This window comes from Lissotriton helveticus, chromosome 10, assembly GCF_964261635.1.
Source record: "Lissotriton helveticus chromosome 10, aLisHel1.1, whole genome shotgun sequence".
Taxonomy (NCBI): domain Eukaryota; kingdom Metazoa; phylum Chordata; class Amphibia; order Caudata; family Salamandridae; genus Lissotriton; species Lissotriton helveticus.
The window spans coordinates 165,595,781-165,622,094 of record NC_136071.1 but is presented as its reverse complement, the minus strand read 5'-3'; the positions used below and the strand labels follow the sequence as shown (position 1 = coordinate 165,622,094).

Below are 26,314 nucleotides of genomic sequence, written 5' to 3'. Positions count from 1 at the left end.
CATGCTGTCCCATTGATGACAGTCCTTCCTTGGGGTATTTACTGTACTTAACTGACCCGTGGCCAGGGTTGGTCTGCACACCATTCTAGGTAATTATGTAGGGCTAAGAACTCTATACTGCACTCTCTATTTTTCTGTCTTTGCTTTAATAAAGACATTCCTTTGCATACGTACATTTTCCATGCTTTCCGCAATCTACTATATGAAAGGCCGTACATTTATTCTCTATAGCATGTTCCTATGTTACCCTACCTTTTAGTATAATTCTCCATACTGTTTATAAATTACAGATGTGGTTTAAAATTTCCTCCTGCAATCTGATTTGAAGTAATGATGTTAGAACTATAGCGTGTTCCACTTTTTTCCCCTCCTATAGATGTATAGGATTTCCAATCTTTTACTTTTGAAGTATTTCCCAAACAGTAAAATTCTAGTTCGAGATCCATTCCCGAATCTGTTTAGCATATTTCATTTGTTATTACTTTCCTATAGACTCATAAATGGTTGCCTCTTTCTCTACGGTTATGTGCTGTTCGTTATTTTGATCATTGACTGCCTCTTGGTGGTGAATTGTATGATCTCTGAATCTGAATTCTAGATAAACTTTTAAAACTTCCCAGTAGTCTGTGGTTATTTGATGAATACAGAAGAAATAAAAGTCGGTGTTGTATTTTGCCTGCCTTTTATTTTACAGCTAGCTCCCTGATCCATTGTGGTCATAGGTTCCCGTAACGGTGGATTGGTAAGTCGGGTACAATAGAAATAAATAGGAAGGAACCAGGGTTACTGGTAGTGGAGTGTTAGGTCACCCGATTAATGTGTATGATAAATTGAAAATATATGGGCCCGGTACGTGTATGGAGAAATTATTGGCCGGGTGACCTGCGATCTCTATCATTCACACCAGTAATAAATTTGCAGAGTGAGATTAGGAATTGAGGTGTTCTCACCTGTAATAAGTGTACGGAGTGAGATTAGGAATTTCCAGCACCTGGGCATCAGATTCATTTTCCACCTCATAGAGATTGATCCACTCCTCTTCATCTCCAGTCACTCCAACCTGAGCGGGGGAACAAACAGCCGTGTTAAATTCATGCAGTGCAATGCCAGAATGGCCATTGGCCAGAATCATTTAATTTCAAAATCTTTTTAAATCAGTAAATGTGTTACCTGGCATACTGTATTAGAGAAAGAAAAACAGCTTTCCAATACCCTCAATACGTCCTATGTTACTTTTTAAGCAACTGGCCGCATACATCATTAGTGACCTACTACAAGCACTGAGGGAATCAATACATCATTTCGTGGATGGCTACACTGTGCCGCTAACTGGACTCAATGGTTTTGGTGATGTGGTACAGCAGTTCCTTATCACTCTTTTTTTTGTCATAATTTATTTTATTGGAGATCAAAGATAGGCAATTTCATAGGATACAAAACAATATAGTAAATATAAATCAGTATGTGACAAATAATATACATCTGTAATATATTACAGAAGAAAAAAGGAGGAAAAAAAAAAGGAAAAAGAGAAGGGAAAAATCTATATATAGGGAGGGAAAGAAAAGAGAATTAGAATTTCAGGAATCCCGAAGAAAGGGGGTCCACACCTGCTGGAATATTTGTTCTTGGTCTTGCATCCAATACATTACCTGTTCATAGGATGCTGTCTGTATCATCGCAACCATACAGTCCTCTTTGGTGGGTCCTTATCACTCTTATTTTTGCAGAGCTCTACAAACTGGCCAAACCAAGCAGGTTGGCTTCACCAATACTTACTTTGCTGTGACTGAAATTTCACATTTCTGCAGAGATGCATATTGAGGTAGAATGCAGATATGTGCTACAGCTTAGTTAATACCGAGGATAGATGAACTAATGGTTTGCAAAAATAAAGGATCGCATCTAAATAGTATGACTTGAATATGAATGTTACAGATGTACAATCATTTTTCCGAAATTTAATGGAAAACTGTAAGTCTGGTGTCAAACTCTTAAATACTTCAGTGCCTGGCTTTTTCTATGTTTGTAGCTGGAAGAATATATTTTATTGGTGCCTAACGAGGAGATATTTGACTATTAAATATTAGTTGAGCAAAAACCTGCATCCATTGTGTACCTAGGCCTATCATCAATAGAAGTCTCAGACCTGCCAACCTTACTAAAAAAAAAAGAAAAATCACTGTCAGGAGGGGGCGTGGCCTTGTGCCCAGAACTACCTAGGAGGCAGTTCTGCACCCTCTCCACAAAAACCCCTCTTCCTAAAAACAAGTCTGCTGAGGATGGTGCCTATGTCTTGGGGTGTTACTGCGCTCTATAAATCCCCAAATTTACAAGGTTTACAAGTTTACTTGGTCAATTTTTTTTATTATATCTTAGCAAGTGCTGGAGTTGTATATAAGCAGAGTAGTCTTGTGTGTTATTGTATAGATAAGAATACAGGCAACATAATGTAATTGAAGAGTTTCACGTGGAAATAGCAAAAAAAGCACTTTGCAAACATTGTGAAGTTTTCCATATATCTTTTGACAGGTGAAAAACACGTTTTGAACATATAGCATTGATGAAATCAAAATGGACACCGTGGAGGAGCAAAACGTACCCCTTTTTCAAGAATTAATTAAGCCCAAATTACAAAGCATTCTTGATAGCACAGTGATGTTATTTACATTTGCCACTGGCTTCTGCAGTGATGTGAAGTGCATGATTTTTAGTCCGTGGCCAGGCAGACTAAGACATCCATCCTTTTGAAATTAGTAAATTGAGCACCAATTAATTGGGTATTGCAAGTTCTGCTGCTTACCGCGCTTATAAAGGGAAGAATTGTGGTATGAAGCATTGTACAATAAAATATATTAAAATTTTTAAATCACAGATATTGCTGTTGAGCAGCTGACATGTACATCAATCTCAGAATGGAATATTTGTCAGTGGCATTTGAGGATAAAGCATCATCTTCCAAGCTTCCGATACTTGGAAGGTTCTACCTTACTTATTAAGTGGTAGGCGCATTTTCTATCATTCTGGACTCTGTATCTGGTTCAGTGAGGTTGAAAGAATGATCCTCCTAGACCCTGGCTCCTCCTTTCCTCCACACACGGAGCACAGAGCTCAAAGAAGCCTGAGGCTGGCCTGGAAGCACCACGGTTTGTGAAGACGAATGAATTCACTGAGTTCCTCGCTCTTCTCTATGATAGCATATTCCTTTTGACTCCTCGTGTTACCATGGCTGTGGGTACCGCGATACCGTGTTTTTAGTTTCAAGTGACACGCACATTAAATAAATGATACAGTCAGCAGTAAGTGACACTATGTCAGCCCAAAAAATAAAACTATATACCTTTCCAGGTCTAAAACTCCATTAGAGCGGTGAAACCACGCGACACCGACAGTTTCACTGTGTTGCTTGGAAACACCTGAATATATTTCCCACAAATACTTGAGAGTTATCAAGTATAATTGAATTTAAATGCCTACAGGGACGATTTGAGAAAATTACCTTTCCTGTAAGCCGCAGAGTTGCATCACAGGCTCTACTGAAAAATTGGTTCATGTAAAAAAGTGTCTAATATGCAGTGCTGCAGTCTCCCGAAAAAAATACATCCTCACAATCTTATGCTACAAACAATACAGATGTCTAAAACCCCAGGAAAAAAAACAAGTTTGCTCCCAAAAGTTTATTTCTGTTCCATGCATGAGTCACTGATTTAATGCAGGGGTGTCTTTGAGTTCTTACACCTTTGGTCCTGTTCATCCAAAACAAATCCATCACAAAGTATCAGAAGGACAAGAAAAACCAGGAGTGGATGAACTGTTCTGCATGGACCACGGCAGCCTGAGAGATCTATGTATGAGGAAGACTATTCAACCGATGGAATAATGGTCATGAAATTAGGTGGGGGCATATATACTATCTACTCCGTAGAGCGACTCTTTAAACCCTGGATGGGAACCTGCGTCCATCGAAATATAAGTCCTGTTATATCCTATGGGATTTATATTTCGGCAGACAGGATATCCGTCACCATTGTGACGGAGTAACATGCCCACCAAGATCTAAATCAGGCCCTAAGTGGTGTGAACCAAGCTCACTAGGAAAGTCATGCGATGTTATAAGGAAAGGTGTCCATAATTGGAAGCCTGTTGGGATTCACCACAACACTATGACTGCTAGAGAAATGTTCTCAAATAATTTGGAATCTTGCGGGTCTTTTTGAAAGGCCAACAGAGACCAAAAAGGAATCACTGGGGACAATAGGTATTGTTCTGACTAGTAACAATGACGTGCGGGCTGTGCAGGTCTGGAGGGCACCTTAAAACATTGTTACGACAGCATGGAATGAAAGAAAATGGTGGGAGACCATGAAAAGCAGTGGCCACCCCTTTGATCATTACTGCTGCATAACATAAAGCACTTGGAACCCGGGTACCGAATCACTTGTGTGGTGCGTGGAGAGCAAGCAGACATAGTGAAAAGCAGCTAGCTACACTGTGGGGTCTGTCTGCATTTCAACAAGAAGGCGACACAGGGGTAGATACCAAGGTTTTGGGCGAAAACAAGAAGCCCATCGGCAGAGAGGCCACAAAAATAGATCGATGTCGATGAAGGGGCACAAGGGAAGATTACAGAGAAGAGAGGTTCCTGGGATTCAACTTAAATTCACAGTAGACTTCGACAAAGTATAGGCTGCTCTTAATACACATGCGATCGAATTGTAAAGGCACTGACAACCATCCACCTAAACCAAGAGCCAAAGTCAGTTTTCTCAGGTGCATTACCTCTTATTGAGTACACCAAGACACCCAAATTTAGGGTATTACAATCTCACTGCCTTTCCACACAGACAAATTTTTTAAAATCTATTGCTACATTGCTCGTAAATATTGCATTAGAATTATTATTACTTTTTTGCGGAACACAATCCTCCTTGTCCGTTTCCAAATAGGATTAACATCAGCAGAGCTCACGATCCACAGGTGATCGTGAACTCTACATATTGAGTGTAACTTACTTGGGTGCACAGCACTTCTAACTTTGCACTTGATCTGTTAAATTTTGTTGCTTTATTGAACTATGAGGATTCTGTTACTGGATTTCTTGTTCTGTGCTTTATATATCTCAGGTGTAATTAAACATGTATTTTTTTTAACAAGAAGACACGTCTAGCTGGACAACCTCCCTCCTTAGTAACTGCAATAACTGTTGTAACCTGTATCTGATCTCAAACTTCACACCACCTCTCCATTGACCTATGCCTTGACTACTCGATCAAGCCGCCATTGGACATCATCTTTCCATCACAGTCTGAGTACCATGTGTCTGAGTTTCTAGGGGAACTCCTAAATAATTAATTCCTAATCATCATTAATTGTGCACCTTTCTTCAACTCGAGAGTCTCGCCAACCTTTTCCTTGTTCCTAACTTATGGTCTTTCCTACAGGTGTTTTGAAGCTCCCTCAGTCTATTACTGTAATAATTACTTGGTGTTAGGTTTGTACTCGGTTATGATTTGTAAGGTTGCAATTTTCTATTACCTAACTTTTTATTTGGAGCTAATTTCGTAGGTGCCTGATGCAGACCCTTCCATAGCACCACCGAAGACTGGGAGAGGTCAATGTGTAGTACATTCATATGGAGAAAGTTGTAGTTCAAGGTGTTTTTTCTGGTTTGATTACTCACCTTCCAGTCCTTGTTAAGTGTGGTCCGGGTCTTGAACTTCTTGAATTCGAGTCAAAGATTCATGGCTTCGGCCTTTAGGTTACATGTGGATTTGAAGTCTAATACCAGTACGCTATCCACATAAAAGTCTATCATTTTCTACCGGATAATTTGGTCTTCACAAAAAAGAACAATAACCCATGTCACACACAAAGCGGTCCCTCCATCATTACTGCAATCCATGGCCTGAGCGGGATGTGCTGCACAGAAACTGACATTAAAATGAGCATCTGAGACAGCCGACGGACTCTTATCGAAGATACACTACCAGATGGCGGCATTTAAATACATTTTGAGATCTTTATTTGTTTAAAAACTGACAGCAAATGATTTGGCCTTGTCAACACCAATGAGCCTTCAGACGCAGCGGCAATCCGGCATTTCTAATTGGAACAGAGCACCCGCTTCATCAGAGGAGCAGAGAGCTGGCGTATCGGAGGAGCTGATTGGCGATGTCTCAGATGAGCTCAGGGCTGGCACCAAGAAATACTCCTGCTTACTTGACAGCCAGCTGGGTAACAGGCGGCAAGCTATCTGCTCAACAGCTTTCATGGCGAAAAGCAGAACAGGCACACAAATTACATTGAATAACTTTTGTCTGGCCTAGTGGTAGGATACAGAGAACTCAATGGTCTAAAAGGGTATTAGAGGAAGATTTTTTTCATTGGAAGGAATAAGAGGGCATTAGAGGGGAAAAAAATATTGGACATTTTCTTATTATCACTGGGCAGAAGACTTGCTATATGAGAAACACTTTTTTTTCGGGAGAACAAAGAGAGTTCCTTTCAAACGTACTCTTATTTTTTATCAATCAACGCTCCCTCTATTAGGTATCCCTTATACTTCTTGAATGGAAGGAAGGCTGAAGACAATATGCAGATTGTTCCACAGATGTTCTGTTCATTGTTTATGAACCAATAAAAAGAGTTAATATATATATATATATCCCCATTTTTTTTCACTGCAGCATTTACAAAATGGTGGCAAAAAAAGGCTGCACTGAAGGAAATGGGAATTTAAAGTCTAGTGTGATGGAGAGGGTTAGATACATTCATAGGCATGAACAATGCGTCTTTCCACAAACAGATTTCTAGGAGGAGATTGGGGCAGGGGAATGGGGGGTGGGTGGAGTGCCTGTGTGTGTGTGTACGTAAGTACATTAATCATAAATTAGTGTTGCATTTACTTAAATAATATGAATGCCACAGTTTATGAGCACATCCTGTCGGAATCTAGCATTGGCAAAGCAAATACAGCTGACCTTTTAATAACCAAGGGCCCGATGTAGGTAATTAGTATTTACCGATTGGTAAATACCGCATTTTACCGATTCGGTATTTACAAATCGGTAAATGCTATGTAGGTATATTTACCGAATAAATTAACGAACCGGCAATATTCGGTAATTACCGAATCGGTATTTACCGATTCGGTAATTGCCATTGATTCCTATGGGCCTTGAGGCCCATAGGAACCAATGACAATTACCGAATCGGTAAATACCGATTCGGTAAAATTACCGAATTTACAAGGGGGACAGGGTGTCACTTTGACACCTTGTTGCACCCCTGATTCAGGCTTGTGTGCCATGGGCATGTATGTGTGCCACATGGCACAGGTGTACATGCACAGATGTGCATGTACACAGGAATTCGTTATTTACCATCAAATAGTATATGATGGTAAATAACGAATTCTTAAGGGCCTGTGGCACTGTTTTCAGTGCCACCTACATGTAGATTTACCGATTCGGTAAATTTACTGATTCGGTATTTTACAAAATCGGTAAATTTACCGAATCGGTACATTTCAGGCCCCCTACATGTCACAAACCAAATACCGGTCGGTAACGGCCAAAATCGGCAGTTTCCGACCGGTATTTGGTGACCTACATCTGGCCCCAAATTACTTGTTATTTTTTCGGTGAATGTGTGTGTATGTGTTACATTATATGGGTGGGTGAGTCAGTAAATCCAGTAGTTGAGGGGGTGGATGATTGATTGAGTGAATGCGGGTGACTGGGTGGGTGAACATGAAGTGAAGGGGGCACGAATCGAGATGCTTAATGTTTGTGAAATGCGAATGTTTCCAATGTCCTATCTTTTTTTTCACTTCCTTTTTTTTCTTTTGTAGCAGACAATGGGGGTCAGTTAGACAGTGGCAGATGGTCCACAGGTCCGCAAGGGGAAGGGTGCCATGGCCGTTGCAACCTTGGCGTAGCACCATCCACTCTATTTAGAGATCACCGCCTGGCAGGAATCTATGTGCTGTGAAGGGAGTTACTGCTGCAGCTCCCATTAATAGCAGTTGTAGGTCATAACATCGACCACACATATACTGTGGTTTAAAAATATTGTTGTCAAAATACATTTACATGCATAGAAAGTAAAGCAAAAAAAATTAAGACAAAAATAACATCTGTAAAAGATATAGTAAATATAAAGGTATATTGTACAAAAATATAGTATTTTTAAAAATAACATGAATTATATGAAAATAACTTCAAAAACTATAGTTTATAAAAAAAAGAAAATTAAAAAAATATAAATTTGTTCTTACACTATACTGTATAAACCTAAGCTTAAAGATGCAATTATGTAGAAAATATGTTATATCTTGATAATTGCGTCTAGAGAAAAACATTTACTCACATGTGTAATAATAAAAAAATGCATGCTTTAAATTTTAAAATATCAAGTTACAAAAGCATTTTATTTTCATACAAAATAAATTAAATTATAAAATATATAAGAAAACACCTACAGTACACTTTAATAGTTATACATCATCCACAATAAATGTTACAATGTAGATAATATTTAAATATATTTAAACATATCAACCATTTATTTAACCGTTTATAGTTTATTAACATTCGTTTATTAAAAATCTTTTTTTTAAAATCATAAGCATACTCACAATTATTTAAAAATTCAAACAACAGCAGAACGTTCACCAAAACAAGATAGCAAAACAAATTATATTGAACAAATTCCTATAAGCAAACAAAAAGTAGGGAAGAGGGTGGAGAAGTTCACTATTCTAACTCCAGCCCAGCATAAATATGGAAAAGTCCATCTATGTGGATGGGGTATCATAGTTACTATTTGATCTCCCGTTCCACAAACATTGCAGAAAGTATATATAATCAAGGAAGTCAGTTTTCCTATTCTAACTCTTGTCTTACTAATATTGGGGAAAGTGCATTTATTTGAGGGTGCTGGGAGTACCCTTACTATTTTAACTCCGTTCCCTACAAATACTGGGCAAAGAGTATATATCCAAAGAAGTTAGATTTACTTACTAATAATGGCACATACGTTTGGCGAGGAGAGATGTGTTATTCTAGCTCGAGGCTTCCAACCACTGGGTAGATAAATTGAGGTTGAGGAACAGGCGTCAGATTTAGTATTCTGCCTCCAGTCATTCTAGCATTGAGGAAAGTGTATGTATTTGTGGGAGAAGAGGAGGAAGGCAGATTCGCTACACCAACTCCTGTTTTACTAATTCTGTAGAAGAACTAGTTTCTTACCTTCGGTAACGATATATCTGTAAGAGACATAGGTTAGTTACGGATTCCTCACCTTAGAATTACCCCCAGGCGTCAGACTGGATCCGGAGATTTTTTTCTTCATCAGTGCCCCTGCGAGTCGATAGATGGCGTCGGTGTAATTTGTATAGCGCGCTACTCACCCGTAAGGGTCTAAAGGCGCTGAGGGAAGGGGGGTCGCTACTGCTCGAACAGCCAGGTCTTGAGTTGTTTTCGGAAGGAGAGATGGTCAAGGGTCAGCCTTAGATGAGTGGGGAGGGAGTTCCAAGAGCAGAGCCCTGCTAGGCCAAAGAAAGGAGGAACAAGAGGACCTCAGAAAGAGGGGCAGAAAGGCAGTAGCGGCCCGTGGAGGGAGTTCCGTGGGGCAGTGAGGCGGGGCGGGGGAGGGGCAGGGTGGGGGGTAGTAAACACCGGAATATGGATGACCTGAGGTGAGTAAACAATTGAATAAATTAAACAAATTTCGTTGTGCGCCCTGCATCGCATTTTGCAGCATGCGCAACGAAAGCCTTGAAGCCGGTCTGACATGGCATCCCTCCGTGCACCAGGAGTCAATCGACTCAAAAAGGTGTTGACAAAAGTCACAAAAACGGAGTCAAAAAGTGATTCGAGGTACCGCTCTCTCCGGATCTGCGCTGGCTGGCGTGGAAAAAGGAAGAACTGGTGTCAGCACGTGAGAGCGGCATCTAAGACGATTCTGCAACATCATTCTGGCGACCATAACGCCAACAAAGAACACGGAGTCGACCAACGCCATCTATCGACGCGCTGGGGTACTGCGGAAGAAAAAATTCTCCGGATCCATTCTGACGCCTGGGGGTAATTCTAAGGTGAGGAATCCATAAATAATTGTCTCTTTCAGATAGTGTATATATTGGGAGGGGTAAGATTTATTGTTCAAACTTCAATCCCACAAACACTGGTGAAAGTGTGTGTATTCCTTATTTTGGGGGGGGCATCATATTTACTGTTCTAACTCTAGTCCCACTAACACTGACTAAAGTGCTTATATTTGGAGGTGCTTGGGATGTCAGATTTACAATTTTAACTCCAGTCCGACTATCACTGAAGAAAGTGCATCTATTTGTGGGGGTGGGTTGATTTACTATTTTAACTTCATTTTTCCAAACACTTAGGGCCTAATTATGAGTCTGGTGGTCCGAGGACCACCTGACTGGTGGTGAGCCAGTGGTGGCGGTCCAGCCACTGCTGCACCAGCGGTCCGACTACCCTATTACCAGTTGGGCGGTCAGATCATAATTGAACGGCTGACTCCGCCAGGGAACTGCCACTCCCTGGCGATGGCGTGGCAGTCAGGGCCATTGTAAGATGCAGGTGGTGCTACTGCGGCACCGCCATGCATGTTACAAGTTTCATGAACAACAGCATTTCATGGAGGTCTTTCCTCCATGAAAAGGCTGGCGGTGCTGAAACAAAGGGGGCCTTAAAGGGCCCCCTGTGCCCCCTCAGCCTGGGGATTCATGCAGGGGGCACAACATGTGCCACCCAGTGTGCATGCGCCCAAGTTCCTCCATAGCATGGACTTTACAGTCCATGCCGTGCAGGAACATGTGTGATGTTCCCATTGCGGTGCCTTTTTCCAAGGCACCTGCACCCTTGAAAGAGGCACCATCGCGACAACCATCATGCAGCCCGCCAGACCACAAAATTACTTGTAATCTGGCAGGCAGGCGGCTGCGACTACCCATATTTGGGAAGTCATATTTACTATTCTAACATCAGTGCTACTTATACTGGAGAAAGTGAATATGTTTGGGGGTGGCCAGATTTACTACTCTAACTCCAGTCCAACCTGTGAAAAAAATAACAAAAAACAGTAATAATATAATAAAATACAAATTGCATAAAAATACTACATTTAAGTAAACACTACCTAGTCAATCCTAAAATTAACCAAACAACTCGAAAAAAGATACAATTAAATAATAAACATGTAACATTTATTTATATATTTAGTTAAAAATAAACAAGACAACACATGAAAATTAGATTGTAACCAATTGTAGTTTAATATACCTTTTCAACTTTAAGATTATTTATAGGCATACACAAACAATACACTTAACCTCGATATTTATTCCCATGGTAATTTTGCACAGCTGATATATTGACCATGATATTGTGGTCAAAAGATATGTTGGAGTCGATGTTCAGGTAGCACACCTTCACAGCACGGAAGGGTTGTCAAGTGACTGGCAGGTTTAAAGCGCCCGCTCTGCCAACATATCTTGTATTGAGAAAAACCGAATGGCCCCAACACACTGGGAATTTCCTCTATGCGCATGTTCCAAAACAACATATTTCCTGCTCTGCCTTGCATGGTAGGCACAGCAGCCAAAATGAGTAATGATCAGCCTGTCCTCAATGGGGAAGGAAAACCCTCACTGGACCAGGTAGTCCAGATGGGAGGAAGACCCACTAGATCAGAAGTTTACACTGATGGAGTTTATGGAGCCTTGCCTGGTGTAAAAAAAATGCCAACCTCTAAATAGAGGGGTGTAGCAAAAGTTAGGCAGAGCAGGATTACTGCTGATTTAAGGTGGTTCCCCTACTCCATCAGACTATAAATAGGGACCACTGTCAAATACATCATTATGTTTTTGTTTCGTTAATGAAAGAGGACAATTTAATGGCTGGGTTAAATTGTCATGTAATCTGTCATGGAAGTTTTGATGGTACAGAATTTAATGATGTCATTGTGGGATCTTTATCCTGTTTGCTGTGAGAGTTCTCTATAGGTTGAGTCTAGAAATCTGTAGAGTCTAGTTCCCCTTCGGCTACTTCAATAACATCTTTAGAACCTTTTCAAGGCTCACCTTTATTGGTAAGATGAATTGAAATGAGCTGGCTGCTGTATCATTAGAGTCACTCTATTGTGCTGATAGTCTCTACCAAACTTGAAGTCCTGCCTCTGTGTCATAGCTACTTCGGGTTTGAAAATCAGGTCACTTGTAACATTTACTTCTGAGAGGGGTCTAGGATGATCTACTGGCCGATGGGACAGAGCACTACGATCACCTGGTTCTTCAGGAGTACCCTTTGAAATAAGTGATGTTCTCACACTAAAGCGTTTTACCAGTTTTGAGGGATTGGTGGTAACAGACAGCCACAGTACACTAAAGCAGCCAAACTAGTTGCAAGTGTTTTTCTTTTCACCAGAGGCACTGGACCAAGATGCGTGTTCGGACCATGAGGCTAGTTTAAATTTGTTTGCCAGATTATTCCTAGGCAAACATATTGTCACAAAACAAGCTGATTTTGGTTTAGCCTTCCAACTAGTAAATGTAAGCCAGGTTCAGTACAGCCTTTAGTGGCAGATTAGTATAATGCAACTGAGTCAATTCTCAATGTCAACTAGCGCCACTTAACCAAATGTAGTCGTACTGCAACATTGGCAATTTAATATTTTGAGAAAAGGAAGGTATAGTTTAAAGAGGTCACCAGGCACAAAGGTGATGTTCTTCTGACAAGCATTACTCAACCTTCAATCAACACTCCACTGAATGACCTGTATAACTGTCTACTATTTCTAAACTGAAACAGCTCTAGCATATATTTCATATGCTTTACAGTCTACGGTTTTCAATTAAAAAAACAACAGATATAAAAATGCAGCCAATTATTGTTTGGATTTTTAAGCCTAACTTGGATTTACAACATAAATCTATGAGTAATTGGACACTTTGCTTTTAAATTTTAAAAAATTGGACTGAATGAATATGTATTCCAATCGTTTGATCTGAGTGACTAATACAGCGCAGGTGACCTGTAGTTTTGGACACCAGATGTCACTCTGTGCTTTGAGTTGTCATAAGCGCAGCTCAGCATGGTGTTGGATTAATGACTTATCTCAGTGCGAGAGAATAAAAGCAAAGAGGAACTATCATAGAATTATGTGAGGAAATTTGTACAGATCTAACTTTTTCTTCAATCAAGAAGGAACCAAAGGAAGAGAGGGTTACATGCACCACTGACAAAGGCTCCTGTTCAAAAGATGTCTGATTTGTTGTATTCACATCGCTAATTCAGCACCATTAGTTTCATAATGAAGGAAAGCCTTTTCGTGCAAAAGTACCTTCAGAAGACCTAGGCGAGCTAATATTAAAGCATTGGGACACTTTGGTGATTTCTACTCTCGGTGCCATGACATATGACACAGTCGCGTCAATCTCACTGTCGACTCCTTTAGACCTGTGGATGAAAACCACTTTTAAAGCTACCATTCAGCAGCCAGGGTATCAAACTCTCAAATCACAGAGAAACAAGCTTGAAACCCTGGTGTTTCCTTGGTGTCTGTTAGGCACTGGAGGTACACCCTTGCTGGATCCAGGGATCTGACAGATGAAGATAAAAGGATTTTTTTAAGGGAATTAGGCCCAAATAAGGAAGTAGGTTCACATTGTTGAAAATGAAGGAACACTGCTCGGTTCAAGGAAGTCAACATCCCTCAATGACATGGTGGGGCAGATGAAACTTGAATTTATTTTGAAGAGGACGCAGAATCCTGTTCTTTAATCAGTTTCCATACTAATGCGGTCACCAGGATGGAAGGTGGCACCAGCATGCTCTAACTTCAGAACCGGAAGTGCTGGGCGTGGACTGAGCGTTTATTTATAGAGACCATTTGTCCAGTAGCGGTCGGCAGTAGGTGTTTCTGTAGGGCGGTGACGTGGGCAGGGGGTAGTAATGTATGGATTACGGAGTTTTACAGGTAAGTAAACATTTAAATAAATAAAACGAATTTTGTTGCACACACTGCATCGCCAAATGTGATGCAGTGCGCGCAACGAAATTCGTTTTATTTATTTAAATGTTTACTTACCTGTAAAACTCCGTAATCCATACATTACTACCCCCCACACTGCCCCTCCCCCTGCCCACGTCACCGCCTACAGAAACACATACTGCCGACCGCTACTGCATTTGTCCCGTCTGCGGATACTGGCGGACGGATGGTTGGCACATTTGGCGGCGTTCGTTCCATGTCGAATTAAGTGAACACAACTAATGGGTGATTAACTTTGAGTTGCTGTCATGCCAGAGGGCACTTCTGATATATCTGATAATGTGACATACTTAACACCCGCATCCTTCAGTAACCATTTACATAATTTTGGGCTGTGTTGCTTATTCACCTCAAACCTGAGTGACGGGCAGGGGGCCTTACTGGATAATTCAATAACTACAATTACTGAATTCATTAGATTTTACCCCGTTCTCATGACATGTTCAATTACTTTTTGTATAGACTAGTTACCTTTATCACTACTTTTACCCTATTAGCTGTTGTACACTGAGCATCTTCATAACATCCTCACGACACATACAAAGACCAGTATTGGGAGCATTGTGGCCAGGTGCAACTGTGTCTTTCAGGAAGATTACACAGCTAAACCGTAATCCTGACTTCTCTTCATTGAATGTAGCTAGTAGTTTTGCCCTACATTGTGGGACTACAGGGAGATTCTCTCCACCAATCCCCAATTTCAGAAAGTACCTTAATTGTGCAGGGTAAGCTTACAGGTATGGTCTATGTTAGACCTGGCATTCTTGGCGTGGTTTTCCCCCTAATATGTTGCCTGGAGACTTCCTGTGTTCTCTAACTTCATTTTTGAAGGCCTTAGGACTCTGCGTACTTTCCACTGCTAGTCAGTGCTAAAGTGCTCTCTCCTCAAATCATTGTAGAATTGTTTATACCCTCTTGGTGTTTTTAATTTACTTGTAATTTCTTAGTAAAGTGGCACTACCTGTGCCCAGGCTTTGTAAATTAAAGGCTACTAGTTGGCCTGTAGCACTGATTGTGCCACCCACTTAAGTAGCACTTTAAATCGGTCTCGGGCTTGCCATTGCAGCATGTCTGTGCGAAGTTTAAAACTGCCATTTTGACCTGCCAAAATAAGCCTTGTGCCATATCTAATCCTTCCTTCTTTCTTTTTAATACATAGAAGTCACCCCTAGGGTAGGCTCTGTGCAGCCTAGAGGACAGCGTACAAAGTATTTAAAAAGTAGGATATGTACTTGTAAGTCTTACATGTCCTGGTAGTTAAAAACTCTTACATTTGTTTTTCACTAATGTAAAGCCTACCTCTCCAATAGACTAACATTGGAGTTACCTTATTACATTTAATAAGCTGTAATTTCCAAAAGCGAGCGTGTAACCAGTTCATGTTAAGGTGTCTTTGGAATTGTAATATAAATCCTAATTTATGGTAAAGTCTTATTTTAAATTACAATTTTGAAAATGCCACTTTATGAAAGTTGGCATTTTGCGGACTGTCTTTGAGTCCCATGACTGGGTGTAGTTGACAGTTGGGCTTTGGGTATTCCTCATGGATAGCCACACACAATGGTAGCTTAGGTGTGACTGAATGGACCAAACTGGCAGGATGGGAATGAGGAGCAGGACCCAGCACCACTTACACTTTATTTGGATGTGTACTGCATCCAAACAAAGGGCTGCATAGTTCTTGTAGTTAGTCTGGAGCCAGGGCCAGAAAGGCAGGGCACCTGTGCACTTCAAGAGCATGCCTACAGATGCTTCTCCCCACTTCAAAGTCACAACTGTGTATAAATACTGGACCTCAGACACCAACTCTTCAGTATCTGTGGACACTCTGCCAGGAAGGACTGCTGGGCAGAACTGACACTTTGTTGATCTGCCGCTCTGAAGGACTGCTGCCCTGCTGCTCTCTTGCCTGTGCAAGAAGGACTGGACCTGCACCTCTTAAACCAGAATCCAGAATGACTCCAAGGGCTCGTTGGCTGGCCTCCTGATCCGAAGCCTCAGGGACACAACAGGCTTCCAACAACCTTGCACCTGGACTCTGCTTTCTGTGTGTATACCCTGCCAAGTGGTGCCAGCCCAGTCCGGACCCTTGGAAGTGGGCTTAAGGTGCTTTGCCAACCTCTGTGGATCCAGCGGAACCAATGCAACTCCTCTGCTGCGCAGCACAAACCCAATATGAACCGATGCATTGCCGCTGCTGCATGGATTGGACCCGTCACAAAGACCCTAATTGTATTGCAGATCATCGGAACCGCCCCTTCGTGATGCATCCTTGGTGCAGGCCCTCTGCAGCCTCGACGCCAGACTTTGCACAGTAGCATCGCATCTCCTCGGAACCAATGCATCCCCCCGACTGTGCATCGCAAGCCCCATCAATGGGATCCTCGTCAGCGATGCAGATCCTCGCATCGTAGCCTTGTCGCATCTCGTTGGCTGCGTTGACAAGGATCCTCGCAATGCTCTGTTTTTACAACTTGGTTTAGGATCCTTTTGTGTGGTGTTTTTCACTTTAGTACTGCTTGAAGTGTTGCACAAATACTTTACACATAGCCTCTAAGTTAAGCCTGACTGCTCTGTGCAGAGCTACCAGAGAGTTGAGCTCAGGTTAATTTAAGGTTGGCTTGTGCCTCACCCTGACAAGTATTGGGGTTGCTACATAACCAGGGCTCTAACACTCCAGTCAACCAACCACCCAATTTCTTACAGTCTACTTGTTTCTTTCTCCAACCTGTCACTTTGTATGCATTGCCTCACTGTGTGCTGTGCTTCACTCAGAAATGCAGTATTGCAGTTCCCTATGCTAATAACTGTGTGTCTATGCTGGCAGAGTTTTTGAATCTTGTTTAACCTAATGAGAAATCCTGTGGCAAACAAGATAGTATATTTTTTTCATTATTTGTGTTTGTTTTGATGTCTGTCCATATACACGACTGGCTTACTAGAGGAGCCTGACAGTTATATAGGGGTTTTTAAGTCCTGAGGAAGGCCGCTCACCCAGCTGGGCACTAGTGATTGGGCGAAGTAGGCCTACTTAGTAATTATCTAAGATAATGTGGCATCAATAATCCACTACCATCCTATGTGCTGTCCTTTTTTTAGCCCTGCTGAATAAACTGAAGGGGGGGGGGGGCTGATGCCTTAAGCAGTTCAAACTGTAAATATTTTTGAATAATTCCGATCCCTAATTATAATAGCACAATTTCCCATTGCACGATAGAGCCCACCCGTGCAGGTAAGAGTGGTGGGGCTGTGGGGCCAGATTTGTGGGTATTCAACAGACGACCATGAGGGAAACTTAAATAAATCATTAATTTTCCCTTGTCATCGTCTGTCGAAATCCCCCCCAACCGGCACCACCGCTCTCACCTGCATGGGCCGTGGTGCCTATTACTGCTTTATGCTCACTATTCCATTTATGTGTTATAAAAATAATACTGCTGTGTACTGGACATTGACACATTTCGGTCTCTTCCCACGCTTCCATCTCTGTCCATTCAACACTTTTATAAAACAACATCAAAACAGCACTGCAGCATTTCCAAGTAAAGCTTACAACAAATGCCAACCATTCCTGTACATGTTGGAAAGGTGCTAATTCTCATCCCCCCATCCTACCTCATACAACCAAATGATGTTTATTTCCAGGAACCACAGCTCAGGTATCTTGCTGTTTAAGTGGAAAGCAAGTTTCAAAAGGATTTCACAATCATTTCGTTTCATTAATGGAAACCCAGCTGGATTTTAACAGCACACCTGATTTTCAAAGGGATTTTGCAGAAATAGTACTTCAAAAGTACAAACTGTTCTGAAAAGATTAAGAATAAGCAAGAATGTGACATATATATATATATATATGTCACATCACCCACAGTGTAATGAGGGTTTGTCCTCCACTTACTATGGTCTGAAGTCTATTTCACCCATTCACACAGCAACTGCAGGTGACACTAAGTTTTATTTTTGTAGTCTGCCTACACCGAGAACTTTAATGGAAAAACATTAAGGATTATTCATATGCTAACAAAAGAAAATAGACTTAATATGGTCTCAGATATATGACTCTAGACATTAAAGACAGTTATACTCATTTCATACAAAACATGGTATGTAAACTGTAAGTGATTAATTTAGCACACACACATGAAAGAATAACAGAATTCAAAAATAAAATCATAATGAAAGGTTCTGAAGCTTACATTTAAATATAGAAATTGGCAGAAAATGTAGGGTATACATGCATTAACTTTTCTGTCATAGCACAGCAACGGCCCGTTTTAAGGCATTTGTTGACTAAGGGGTCGATTCCGATGTTGTTCGGAAGGCATTCCTACCGAATCGGTTCCGGAATGCTTTCTGGACGACTCAGATCGGGGGAGTCCAACCGAGCGATTTGGATATATCCGGATGCTTCCGGATACGATTCGGCCGAACTCCCATTGACTTCAATTGGAGCCTGTGTTAAGAAAGAGAACACAGGCTTCCGTTGAAGAAAGGGGTGGCTGGTGAAAACCTTGCACCCTGTGGTTTGCACCCCATGGTGCCTGCCACACTGTGCATGGTTGGAAATGGGGAGTCGCTTGCTTAACCCCATGGGCCACAAAAGGAAGGCCCTGGGTGAAGTGGGCCTGCTATGGGCCCCCAAAGACAGATTCCGGCAGCCGATTTGTTCCGGAGAAACCAAATCATAACGGCTGTCCGAATCGGTCATCGAAACCATAGAACTGTACGATTCTGTTCCGACAGACGCAACCTGTCCGAATATCTTTCGGAAGCGATTTGGACAGCCCTAACAGTATCCAAGCTTCGGAATCGATAGTTGGGAAGTGTGTACGATGCGGTCCGAAACAAGTGTTCCGGATCGGATTTGGCAAACCCAAATCCGATACGGAGCCCTTCCGAACGACATCGGAATCAGCCGCGATATGTTTTTTGCGGTACAATAAATATTTTGCTTGTGAGCAAAATACATGTGAGGGTGCCAGCCAGTGCACCAGAATCATGCCTCCTACTATATATATATATATATATATATATATATATATATATATATATATATATATATATATATATATATATATATATATATATATATATATATATATATATATATATATATACATATACATATACATATAAATATATATATATACGCACACACACACACACACAAACATATATATATATATTTACATACATTGACACCTCAAAGTCACTAAATTCAGCAGAATTGAGATGTAATTCAACTTATTACTTGTGTATGTCAAACATACCAAATTTGCCAGAACGGAGATGTACATAAACGGTCCTTGACAGTTCGTAACTGGCCATCGCCGATATTCCCCTGATCAAGGAGTACTAGAATAGTATTAACTAAGCAGTAAAAAATGCTATTCACAAATTTACTGGTGTAAATCTCCATCTTCACCTAAACATTTCATTAAAAAAACACGTTAATGGTGCAGTAACTTTTTTTCAATTAGTTCTACATTAAAAATAAATATATAAAATGAATTTACATTGATAAAGAACGTAAAAATATTTTGTCTGTTTTCAGGTTTTTTTAACTTTGCTTTAATTTCCCTATAATTTACTATAGTGAGAACTCTGCCAAGGAGGTGGAGACCCGCCCCTAGAGTGAAAAGTTACTAATAATACTTTTAGACAAATAAATGTGGCTCCACCCTCTGGCTCGGGGGTGGAAGGGGGGACATGTAAGTCTAAACTTTGCAGTGGAAAATTTACATTAGGAAATAGTGACTATCTAATAGTAGTAAATGCACTAAAAAGTATAGGAGTATGTGTGTAGATTTACTTGCATATAAATTTACCTTTTCGAATATGTTGTTTACATTTCAATATCACATGGTTTCATGACAGCTTCTGTTTGCGTTAAGCGCCCTGTCCCTCGCTCCTTTTTCTTAAAACTCCTGCATAAGCCACACTACCAATACAACTCAAAAGCACAACTCTGGTCTTCTCACACTACACCTACAATATTCACATATGCCATGTAAGAACAGCGACCGCTCCTCCACTAAGGCGGAGGAGCGCCGTCGCCCCACTGCTTACTGTGCAGTTTAAAAGGGAAAAATAAAAACATAAGACAGTGTTATTAACATTTTAATTCACCATACTAGCTCAGTTGGTTTTGGGGCAGGGCGGGGCTGGGCTGCTGGGAGTTAGGGGAGGAGTGGTAGGCACTCTCTAAGTGCGCATGACAGTTTGGCCGCCCGGCTTGAGCCGGTGAAAGAGTCATGCGCACTTCGCATGTTCTCCACCAGGCTATTTTGCACAGCCTGGGTGGAGAACATGCACAGCCTCCCAGTCCCTCTGAGCGAAGAACAACGGAGCTCAGACCAATCACAATGCTGCTGTAAGGCAGCGTCGTGATTGGCTAGGGGATTCTGGGAGGCTGTGTGCTTCCTGACCTGCCGCTGGAGAAGAGGAGGACGGAGAGTTGGCGACTGGCGGCACCTTTTATTTATTTTGATCCCCCCCTTTCTGCTCCCCCCCCTACGCACCATCCCCGTTCGGTAGCACCCACTACTGTGCAAGACACACACTCAGCCCTCCATGGCACTCCAACAGAGTAGCAGGCTACCCCACTGCAAAGCATTTGAGTGCCTCATTAGTGGCAGGAAGCTCTGCACAAATGGAAATCAATGCAACAGCAAGAGGGGCCGTGTCATGATTAACATGAGCCAGAGCAAACGCTGGTGTGTGCAGCAACATCTACACAGGTGCAGACTCCCATTCTCATGCCTCATCATCAACTTGAGTACTTTCCCTCTTTTGTGATTAGCAAAGAAACGCAAATTACGTTTTTAATTGGTATGGGCATGTTTAACAACATTGTGGCCAACTGAAAATGCGTCAAAACATTTTAACACAGTCTCAAATTCACAAACTCTGCACCATACAAAGAAAAAGTTTACATTGCAATGGACTGTAATGTTTCTATAGCGCTTACCTCTTGTCGAGGCACTAAGGCGTAACTACTCAAAAAGGTATACCCCAATCTTCCAGGATATTGATGAGGAAAACGAGTTGACTATTGTCTAACCTAACAATTGTTGAGTTTTGGTGCTGTCCGTGAGGCTGAATCAATGTACCCCAGAATTGGTGCAACAGCGTGTATCCGAATTCTACGCATGAAGCCAGAGTTTTGGTGCTGTCCGTGAGGCTGAATCAATGTACCCCAGAATTGGTGCAACAGCGTGTATCCGAATTCTACGCATGAAGCCAAACGAGAAGAGAGCGTGAGGGATAGTTTCGCATGCGATGAATGGAAACCAGTAAGATTTGAGGTCAGCAGAGTCAGGTATTGGGAGAAACCAGGTTTTTATTTTTTATTCCCAATTCAAGGTGGATCCAGATAACCACCATTGGTCATGGGCGAGCATCCCACGGCCTGCACTTTTGGACAGAGGCAGATCTTTCTCCTAAAGGGTTTTAGGTGGAAGTCCAGACAGACATAATAAAAGCACAACCTATGAGAGAGCTGTTATGTCATCAGTACACATTAGATGGAGCCCTCCAAACAGCACACAAGCCTCCAACCAAGTAATAGAAGCTAAAACTCATGGAGGCACTGTTAAGCCCCTTGCACATTATGTGATATGAGAATCTGCACTACTCAAAAACTATGGAGTGTGCCCAAATTGATGATTATGCATGAAGAAATTGTAAATACACAGCTGTGCCTTTGCAAATCAACATACGCACACCGTTTGCAAAGGAGAACACTGTTCATGATACAGTCCTAGGTGTTCGGATCCCCTCATAACAGTTGTGGTGCAACTGTGCACCAAATGTACATGAGCCTGCTATTTAGGTACCAGCGTATGGGGAAAAAGGTATCACCAAAAGTCAACATGTGGCGCCCCCTCACCACCACCCTAGGTCATCACGCCGCTTCCTTATTCACTGGACAACACATACCACTTGCCTACAACATGACATGCCGTATTGCTCGAAGAGTTAGCTTGGTCATGTATGGGAAACCATACTACAACGAATCTAAAATGTCATTACAGTTTAGAAAAATCTGAAGTCCTCATATAGATAGTTTCCCAGCATATATTGACAAGCTGTTTATAGGACATCAATGCCACCTTGATTTCAGCCATCAATTAAGTCTTCTTCCGCAGGGAAAGGAAGATTGCTTTCTCAAACTCAAAGGTGATATTCCCTCCTTGGAAGGTGGTGCAAATGATTATTGTCACAGGTAGTTCTATATTAACAGCACAGTAGAACAATGTAAGTAAATGTAAGACGTGTGAATTAGGGTTGGATCATGGATGTGATATCAACTCTCCAGCATAAGAACGTTACTTATTGGTACTTCGACAAAAGAGTGCCGAAAGCGAGCGTCCCTGCACGAGAAACGCTGATACGTATCCCATTTATAATTGCAACCACGTTTCTCAGTTGCAGTGAGAGTTCCCATTTTGTCATTTTTAATTATGACTATTAACAGGTCACCATGTAAGTGCAGTATGTGATAGATTTAATGATGGACCGCTGAGGTTTAATCAAATTGCTTTCAACCCTTTATTGTACTCTGGGTTTCTTCTTGACTCGATTAATGTTATCGCTCAAGAAGATGTATGTTTATTACCATCATCTGTGTTAATTTTGGAGGTGATTGTGTACTTCTTACTACATTTCAGGCCTGCTAAATTCCAGTCACAGTTGCTTTGTTTTAGCCCAGTCTACACTAGGTGAAACAATGGGAAATGATGTTCAAAGGTGATAATAAAGGGGTTTCGCCCGCATTTATATGCAATAACAGTTATTTATCACCCTCCCCAGCTGTAGGTGAGGGCACTTGACAGGAAGGGATAATAAACCTCAGCTCCCATCCTGCAGGTAAAAGCAAAAATACAATTGGAAACAAGCATTGGAAATGCAATAGGTCTCGCATTAGGAAAGTTTGAGCTATTGGTATTGTAAATGACACTTTTTTTATTTATGTGTTGCTTTTGAAAGTAGCAAAATTAATAGCTTTGTCAGTAACAATGTCAATAGTTTTAACTTTTGCAAATGTGACACCTATAGCATTTGGAATGCAATGTGTGTTGTATGTACGTGACTTATATGTCTTGATATTACAAATAACAATGGCTTTTAATTTTGTAAATAATTAATACTTAAATAAAAGTTATTGTAATTTATAATGGCAATAGCTTAAATGTTTGTAAATAACTTTTGTGAAGATTATGTTCAGTGTATTTTATTGTGACGAAAATCCAAGAACATTGCATTTGCACCTAAACACACACAGAGCCACACACATATAGATGTGGTGGATCTGGGGGATATGGTGGTGGTGGATGTGGTGGTGGATGTGGTGGTGGTGGTGGTGATGGTGGATGTGGGGGTGGATGTGGTGGTGGATGTGGTCGATGTGGTGGTGGTGGATGTGGTGATGTGGTGGTGGTTGTGGATGTGGTGAAAGTGGTGGTGGATGTGGTGGTGGTGGTTGTGGATGTAGTGAAAGTGGTGGTGGATGTGGTGGTGGAAGTGATGGTGGTGGGTATGGTGGATGTGGTGGTGGTGGATGCGGTGGTGGATGAGGTGGTGGATGAGGTGGTGGATGTGGTGGAAGTGGTGGATGTGGTGGTGGTGGATGCGGTTGAAGTGGTGGATGCGGTGGAAGTGGTGTAAGTGGATGCATTGGTGGATGTGGTGGTGGATGCGGTGGATGTGGTGGTGGTGGATGCGGTGGTGGTGGAAGTGGTGGTGGATGTGGTGGTGGTGGATGCGGTGGTGGTGGAAGTGGTGGTGGATGTGGTGGTGGTGGTGGTTGTGGAGGTGATGGTGGATGTGGTGGTGGATGTGATGGTGGATATGGTGGTGATGGTGGATGTGGTGGTGGATGCGGTGGTGGTGGATGCGGTGGATGTGGTGGTGGATGCGGTGGTGGTGGTGGATGCGGTGGTGGTGGATGGGGTGGTGGTTGTGGTGGATGTGGTGGTGGATGTAGTGGTGGATGGGGTGGTGGTTGTGGTGGATGTGGTGGTGGATGTAGTGGTGGTGGGGGTGGTGGTGGATGCGGTGGTGGTGGTGGATGCGGTGGTGGATGCGGTAGTGGTGGATGTGTTGGTGGTGGATGTGGTGGATGTGGCGGTGGATGTCATGGTGGATGTGGAGGTGATGGTGGATGTGGTGGTGGATGTGGTGGTGGTGGTGGTGGATGGGGTGGTGGTTGTGGTGGATGTGGTGGTGGATGTAGTGGTGGTGGGTGTGGTTGTGGCATCCTGAAATGTATTGTGTATTGGAATTCCTCTTCCTTGTCAGAAGTATCAACATAAGCCTGTATGAGAAGGCTCCTTCTGGTTGCAATATTACAAGCTGACACAGTTTTATTAGCCACGTATGGGGAATATTGGAGAGTGCCACTAATATTATGTAGGTAGCGAAATGTGACCTTTAGCAGTCCAAATGTATTTTCATTTATTACCCGGGTCATCTGTGAGTAACATTGTATCTTCGTGGTCTGTGAGTTACATCATTTAGGTATGGTGTCATGATCTAAGTACTGAGAGCCTATGCACTGTAACCAACACAAATGTAATGTTACAAGGTAAATCAGTACAAATATATATATTTAAAATAAAATCTACATTAATATAAATACGTTTTAGGAGGTACTCACCAACGTCTCATCTTGATAAGTCGGTTGTACAAGTGTAGGAATAATGTGCAGACCCAGGAAATTTAGCTGCAAAGTATGTTATTAAACAGACTACATTGAATACTATTTATATGTTTAAAAGTGCTGTCCTTGATGAGGGGGATCATACAACTTCTAAAAACTGCTAATTAGATATTCATTTAAGTGCAGTAAATCATTAACATGAAATATTACGCCAGGTCTACTTTGATCGCCGAGCCCCCAGAGTACTGGACATTCCAGCGGAATGGGGGGGGGGGGGGGGGGGGGGGGGGGGCACGGCCCAAGAAAGGATACAAATAAAGCGTTCCGTAAATGTATAGTTTACTAAACCATAGCCATCATATTTGATTGCAAGTTCAGATACCATAGGGGGCCAGTTGAAAAATCCCACTACCAGGATTACCTATCCAGTCACGTGCAAACAGGAAGTAAGGTAACCAATCACCAGGTAAGCAGTTTTATTTTTAGACGCACATGCTTTCAACCGCCATCTGAGCGTAATTATACGGTTCGTGCAAAGCGCTCCCGAGGCTACGAATACGAACTAAAATAAAGGAACTCCGAAGTAAATTTTCATTGTTTCAACAAAGTTAAAAAGCTGCTTTTTTTCTGCCTCCCATTTCCTGCTGGAGTCACAATCGCGAGGCACAGGAGTGTAGGCTGATGGAGAAAAAAAAAATCATCTCTGGAAGGAAGTGAAATGCTGAAGTCATGCTCCAGTTTCAGAAATTCCAATCTAAGCATGAGTAAAAGTAATAAAAAAAAAAAAGAAAGAAACACGGAATGGCGCAGTGGTAACAGCTCAGCGACATTAGCCAGTTTAATTTTTATTCGCCGTTTAGAGGCATTTATCTGTATAGTATTCCTACTGGTGGAGTGTAATTTTCCTCAAAGTTTACTCTGACAATGAAAGGCTGTTTGCGCAGCAATTCTGGCCAGCTGAGTGCGTGAAAGGCACATTACAAATAGAGATCCCAGCTCGAAAGTGTGTTTATCTAGAAGGATGGGTCTGCACATGCAACGGGCCTGTGATTCAGTACAAAGCTATGCAGCACGACATTGCAAGCTGTAACTGGAGATCGTAAAGCCTTTTGTATGGATTATTTAAGCAACCGCCTTCTTTACTCTTAAAATCTCTGTGTAGCTTGTCCTAAAATATTAATATAGGACGAATCACGTTTACCACCGAAAACTTTGGCATACTGGGTGTACAATGTTCTGTATACCAGTCCCTCAAAGCTGGTAGCCTAAAGCAGCAAATGTTTCTCTCCCTCCTCCAGGAAGTCTGTAAAATGCAAGCAGGGGAGGGGGCAGAGTGACGGAGGGAAGGCAGAGAAGGGGGGGAGGAGAAATGCGACACGGCGGGCAGGGGAGGGGGCGGATCGGGGAGAGGGTGTGAAAGCAGCAGGGGCCTTTGAAGTGAAGCTAAGCTTCACTTCAAAGGTGTGGGAGGAGTGCGGCTGAGGGAACAGACGGCAATTTGGTGATGTGCACGCGCATTTTAGGTCAATGCGCTTGCGCATTGACCTAAAAGCGCACGGGCACAGCACCAAATCG

At 42.0% G+C, this 26,314-nt stretch overlaps 1 protein-coding gene across 2 annotated transcripts in view; it reads right to left on the bottom strand.

Annotated features, from left to right (window-relative positions):
* Positions 1-26,314, bottom strand: part of SDK1 (sidekick cell adhesion molecule 1) — a 2,171,476-nt gene that overhangs the window by 371,986 nt on the left and 1,773,176 nt on the right. For both annotated transcript variants that reach the window (XM_078665001.1, XM_078665002.1), the window contains exon 23: positions 951-1,060. In XM_078665001.1, the coding sequence (XP_078521127.1) occupies positions 951-1,060 (110 nt within the window). The remainder of the gene's footprint in view (positions 1-950; positions 1,061-26,314) is intronic.